The sequence below is a fragment of the Colias philodice genome, chromosome 23 (assembly GCF_061535455.1).
Source record: "Colias philodice isolate Cphi_HAF_F1 chromosome 23, ilColPhil1 Martin Lab GWU primary, whole genome shotgun sequence".
Lineage (NCBI taxonomy): Eukaryota > Metazoa > Arthropoda > Insecta > Lepidoptera > Pieridae > Colias > Colias philodice.
In genome coordinates, this window is record NC_143108.1 from 471448 (window position 1) to 478034 (window position 6587).

The following is a 6587-nucleotide window of genomic DNA, read 5'->3' on the forward strand; positions in this document are numbered from 1 at the left end:
AGTGTAAAAAGTTCACAGTAGGTAGCAAGAAATAATAGAAATAAAATACACATTAAAATTTAATCAATTTAACTAATAAAGCAAATCCTTTAGGCTGACTGTGACGGCGGATAACCTTACTAATTGAATTTGTTGTATTGACGTGTGAAAATGTCGGTAACATTAAAAACTAAGGATAACAAACCTGAGCCTATAGCGTACAGCGAAGTAGCATTGAGAAATAATGCAATTGTTGTAGAATATTGTCGGACATCTATGTCTGCACTATCGGGATCCACGGCAGGTAATAACATATATCAACTTTATTCGAAAAAAAAGTGAAGTCCCGTGTCCCCAAGTGGGGTAAGGGGCAGATGATACATCAGTTTCACTGATCGATTTTCTTTAGGGGCAAGTAGGTGATCAGCCTTCTGTGTCCTGCCAGACCGAGACAATATTTTTCGAGCTTTATTCGAGCTTCGTTCAAATTGCTATGACTACTTCGTACATTTTGCTTATTTGAGAATAATTCAGAATTTTATATAAATTTTAACAGTAAATAACCATAATATATTTAAGTACCTACCTACATACTCAGTAGTAAGTACATACCTTGAAATAGCTTACAAAAGTTACCTATTCTAAATAGATGCTTAAAATTTCGATAGTTATACCAATCAGTTAATTCCGCATAACTAAAAAAACATGCTTAGGTACAATATAATTTATAACAAATTATTTAACAATTTCAGGTGTGCTTGGCCTGACTGGATTAAATGGATTTGCGTTCTACATGTTCTCGGTTATTGTTCTATGGGTAATGTTTATGATAAAGGCAGGTCCACACTGGCAAAAGTATTATGTGTCTCGGCAGAGTCTCTTCACAAATGGCTTCTTTGGAGGCCTATTTACGTATGTCCTGTTTTGGACATTCATCTATGGAATGGTTCATGTGTATTAAGTTATAATAAGTTAGCTAAGTTATAAGTAAGGCGAGTATAGTGTAAAGGGATTATTTGTCTTGATACTACTTGGGCCGATGAATATTCATATTTATTCATTTGGAAATAAGATGAAATTAACAAATACAGAAACATAATAGGCCACACGTCTGTCAAACAACGTAACAAACAATGAACACATAGGGACAGCACTATATGAAGAAAAGAGATGTACTTATTTCCTTCTCGCTTCTGTGTATAGCGCTGTCCCTATGTGTTTGTTGTTTGTTACGTTGTTCGGCAGACGTGTGGATGGCCTATAAACTATAAATTCCATAATATTACAGACAGACTTTAATTTTATTGTTTGTTTGTATGGATATTCTGTTGAAAATATTTTCAACAGAATACCCATATGGGTGTGAGGGTAGTATGATGTTTTTATGTAAGCATTTAATTTTATTCAGGTGAAAAAAAGGCTGTGTGCCAAGCACACGTGTCAGAAGCGAAACTTCTTGGCAAGATTCAAAGATATCAAAATTATTGCCTTATTCCATGTTGTGACGGTAATACCATAACGCGACCTAGACATTTTATTCTCAATGAGCCTAAAGAAGTTTCACTTCAAAAATAGAGAACATCTATGTTTTATAAATTATGATTCCCTAATTCCTATGAATTAAATCTTGGTTTGGTAGTGTGGGGACAAATTAATAGACTTCTTTATTTAAATAGTAACTACTACCAATTAACCAATCTTTTCCCATTCATATTAAAAAAATGGGCTGTTTAAACTGAAATATACAAATGTTTATTAATTTATTATATTATTGTTTGTATTGGAATAAATATACCTAAATATATACCTTCTTTCATTTTTATCTACTGTACTTCATAATATTTTTGCAAATATAGAGTTTATAAATAAGAAATATAGAAAATACTAGAACATCCAAATTTGTTTAAACATCAAGTAGTCCTAACTTTACTTTTATCATAGACAAATATAACCTAGCTTTTATGGAGTTTCTTGCCGGTTCTTCTCAGTAGATACTGCTTTCCGAATCGGTGGTAAATGTTAAAAATATGTAATTTGACGTTTCAAAAGTGCTTCTAGAAGAAGTCTAATTGAATAAATAAAATGTTTGAGTTTACTTCTTATGAAAGCATACACGGTACAAAATATAAGCGTGGTCAAAGACGAGGTTGTTAACATACATATTACAAACTTTTAATATAGCGCCATCTATCAGAATTTCGAAATTTCATGATGATTCAAAATTCAAATGCGCGACATAAAGGCTGGCGTCCACTAGGCGGATCGGGGCGGGTCGCATGAATGGTTTCTCGTTTTTCACGTTTCCACGCAGTAAGAGCGCGTTCCCACTTTGTCGTGACGACTGACGACAGATAATCGTGCAGTTTTAAGTGTCGGAGCATATATTATTTAAAGGTGAGGTGTCCACATATTATATGTTTTATAGTGTGTGCATATTGTTTGTATATATTATGTTCTATAGAACGACACGATTTACGGTTGTTTACGTTTTTGTTTACGATGTACGTGAAATGATAAAATGTCACGATCCAATGGGAACACCTACCTATATGATCGCTACAGCTAGAGAAGAGAGTCGTCAACGATAAATTAATCTCTACGACAGAGTGGGAATGCGCCCTAAGGAAATAGCCGATTTCACTCTATAGCTTCCTTACACATAATTGCTCTGTTGCGACGTGAAAGAAAGACAAACCAACATAGTTACCTACGAACATATATTCCCGTTGATAATATTAGAACAGAATACAGATTACTTAATAGTTACGTTATTGTTAGTTACTACTTAAATAGGTGTGTATATTGACACTAGTATGGTTCCCACGTAAATATTTTTATTGTATTACTGACCTATAAAAACCAGGGAAAAAATGTTACATCGAAAAATTTTTCAGCAAAACTTCCTGCCTGACACGTCAAATTTCTGTGCCAAAGCGCGGATTATTCCGCCATAGGAATAATTAAATACAATGAACTATGGTATAGGGTTCTGTTCCTTGTTTTAAAACATGTATAGCCAGCTTAACGCCAGCTTTTTACAAAATGTAGGTAGCTCAAAATGTTGTAATACTAATCATTATCTATTTTTTTTTATTAGAGGGTACTTTTCAAAATAATTGTGTTATTAATAGCTGCCCGGTCCGGCGTTGTGCACGTTATACTGTAGAGCTTCTAATTTCCAAAGCATTTCACTTAAAGTAGGTACCTACTTTGTACTGCATAAAAATCTGTATTCTGTACCAAGTGTGAACTAAAAGATGTAAACTTAGAAACATACTATAGACAGAGGCGGAGAGCGAATTTGATTTTTAATACACATTATAATCGGTTTATAACAGTCTATTCTTTACTTGTAAACCCCGTGTCGTATTTTATAAACATCTTACAGAAATACAATAAACGTATATATTATACGCGTCACAGAAATACAATTTAAAACTGAATCTCCCGACTATTTTAAACCACAATGCAATGAAATCGCCTTATAACCTGACTCGCACCGTTCAAAGCGCTTTTTGACGGCTTAACGTTTCTAAAAAGGCGGGAAATTTGGCTCAGGGCTAGAACGGTTGTCAATGTCAGCATAAAAATGTCAGTGAATTCAATGGAATTTCATGACCAGAGACAATTAGTTTCTTTTAAACTCGGCTGTTTGTAGAGTGCCTTTGCCGCTGTATAAACACGACGAAATAATTGATTCTTTTGTAGCGGATTTTTCTTTTCATTTCAGCATGCGAGTTGGTGGCTTTTTTTTCAATATGAATGAGCTTTACCAAGATTTTGAAAGCTTTTTAATTCGAATAAATATAGGTTTTCATTTTTTTCATATTTATTCGATAGATAAACAGTAGATTTATTATTTATTATTCGTGATAGGCTTTATCTGTTTATGCTTCCATGTACATAATGTAATAAATTGTACATATAAAACTAACACCAAGTACATTTAATTCAACAAACTCAACATTCATTTATTATTACCTATTCATGAAAATATTTAGAAGTTTTTATGAATACCTACTTACATATTTTTAACACCTTTGCAGAATGTCATTCTATTACACAATGTAATTACTGCCCCAGTAAATATTAATAGCGATCCGAAAACTATGAAATAAGGTCTTATCGCTACATAACTGAATTATCGGACGCGATATCGTACGATAATGTCGTCAGCGATACCGGAACCTCGGAGATGGAGACTAATAGCCACGGGCTGTAACTAGTTTAGCTAATGTTATTACTGTACAGTATTCAGGGTATATCATTTACACGACACGATAAAATATCGTGAGTGCAGTGTGCGAACAGCAAATCACTCAAATGGACTCTGTTTTGTTACCAAGAGTACGATTTATCATTTAATGTTCAATGTGTTGATATTATAGATCGGAGTTATGTGTTTTTCTTTTTCAAGACAATTGTATTCAGAAAATATCTGATATAAGTAGACATTTAGTAATTAGCTATATTGTATCAAATATTTAAAAGGATGGAATGTATGTCAGTATTATATTTACCAAAATACACAGTTGGTTAATTCAATGACAAATACATCGAAATAACTCCCTTTATATTCCATTTCATTCAACGCAAACATTTGTTAATAAAATCCTCGTGACCCTAATATCAGCGTATGCCCTAAATCGGCTATACGATATTTTATCGTACAGTGTAAATAGAACATACTGTAACTTAATTATGTCGCATCGCATGGTGTACAAACTTGTATTATCTATTACCATTTACCACACACAATATCCAACAAGTATGTGAAGTAAGAAGTATTTCTTAGTTAGTTTTACTCGAATACTTTCGTAAGGTTTCCTCGATAGTGCTTTGTAGTGAAAATTAGTTATTAGAGCCAATATCTTGGCGTATAGTTGGTCTTTATGCAACGTTGTGATCAATTATTTACTTTTAGTTTTTGAGTCATTTATTTCTAAGATTAAGATCTTAAAATATTAGTATCTTTTAATTTGAATAAAATTCCATCTGCCTATCAAATGATATGGATAATAAAATTATTATCCAGTATTCATTCAATATGTCTGGTAATAGTATTTCTCCAATTTCTTATTTTTAAGCTATTGCATAGCTTCTATCGCGGGCCTTGAGCGCGGGGACCGAATCGAGAAATTCCGTAACGAAAAACCTCACGCTCCTCACTCCGATGGGCTCGGAGGTGTGGCTTGAAGGCATGCTATGCAATAGCTTTACCGCGGCAGTCCCCGAGTGCCACACGTCTTTTTTTTTCATTTTTGTTGTAAGTATGGTTTTTCCAAATATTTAACGAGTCAACACTCAACAGTTGATATTAAACTGTCGCAAAAATCACGTAAATTTATAAAACAACACATTAAATAAAACATTATTCTCACCGAATAACACGACTTTAAAAAGTCGCTTTATTTTTAAAGAACTCATGCAAATGCAATATCTTAAAGTTAACATCACTACAATACGATAAACGTAAGTTAGATTTAATAAACATCGGTTCGCAATACAGCGACACGATAAATCGAAATCGGTTCAACTTGTCGAATAATATCACCATCCGTTCCAATACGTTGAGATGGGAATTGAAATAAACCGGCAGAATGTGAAATACATGGAGGCTACTGTAATGTAAGGAAATTGTACTGCATTTCTTATATCAATCAGACTTCTTCGATAGTTTTTTTTAATACTGTTACATAATTAAACAGTTATCATAGACAAAGATGTAAGCTTTTTACATAACTAGTTAAAAAATTATAACTATGTACATGGTATATAGCTGTGTATATAGCTGTATGAAATTAATTATTTTTTCTGAATCTTAAACTATGAATTTTGAATGGAAATATGCATTTTGTAAAGGAAATGCATTAATAAAAAAAATGTGTACATGTAATAGTGTACACGCGTAAGAAGTGAAACTTCTTTATGACTTTATTTTTAAAAAATTAATTTACTATATGCAACTTTACAGAAATACGTCGAATCACGCGTGGTAGGGATAAGAAAAAGATGGCGCGTAACGGAAAAATGTCACGCGTAACGAAAAAATGTGACACTAAATTTTTTTCCAACCCCGATAAAGAAGTTTCACTTCAAAAATGTACAATGGCAAACTTTACCTATGGAATGAATTTTTTTGGTAAACATCTATATTTATTTGATCACAGTACAAATGGCTCATGAATTATGCAGGAGCCCTCTAATGTGTTATACTTGTCAAAGTGACAGCACACGCAAATAACTGAGCTGTGCTTTTGTGTTGACATCCTTTGCTCAATTTAAAATATAACGAAGGGTTAGGCGCGGGAGATATGACGTTTTATCACGTACGATAATGTAATGTGTAAAATATATTTGACATAATTAAATTATATTTGACATTTGAGATAATTAAATTATATTTGACATTTGAGATAATTAAATTATATTTGACATTTAGAAATTAAAGATTTAACGGATTTTACACGCGATTAAAATCTTTAATGCTCGCGTAAAATCAAACGCTATTATAGTATACTATATTTGACAGGCAAGTGTTAAAGAAGACTAGTCCTGCTATTTGCTAATATCGAGAAAAATAATCATCATACCCACAGAAAAATAAG

At 32.7% G+C, this 6587-nt stretch overlaps 1 protein-coding gene across 1 annotated transcript; it reads left to right on the plus strand.

Annotated features, from left to right (window-relative positions):
• On the plus strand, positions 1-1790 carry EMC6 (ER membrane protein complex subunit 6). The gene is made up of 2 exons (XM_089709828.1): positions 1-283; positions 732-1790. The coding sequence occupies exons 1-2, from the start codon at positions 151-153 to the stop codon at positions 938-940; spliced, it is 342 nt and encodes a 113-aa protein (XP_089565954.1). The 5' UTR covers positions 1-150; the 3' UTR covers positions 941-1790.
• Positions 1791-6587: the final 4797 nt, after the last annotated feature.

Coding starts and splice junctions, on each gene's coding strand:
- EMC6 (XM_089709828.1), top strand. CDS start 151: ATGTCGGTAACATTAAAAACTAAGGATAACAAACCTGAGCCTATAGCG. Junction 284..731: donor ACTATCGGGATCCACGGCAG/GTAATAACATAT, acceptor TAACAATTTCAG/GTGTGCTTGGCCTGACTGGA.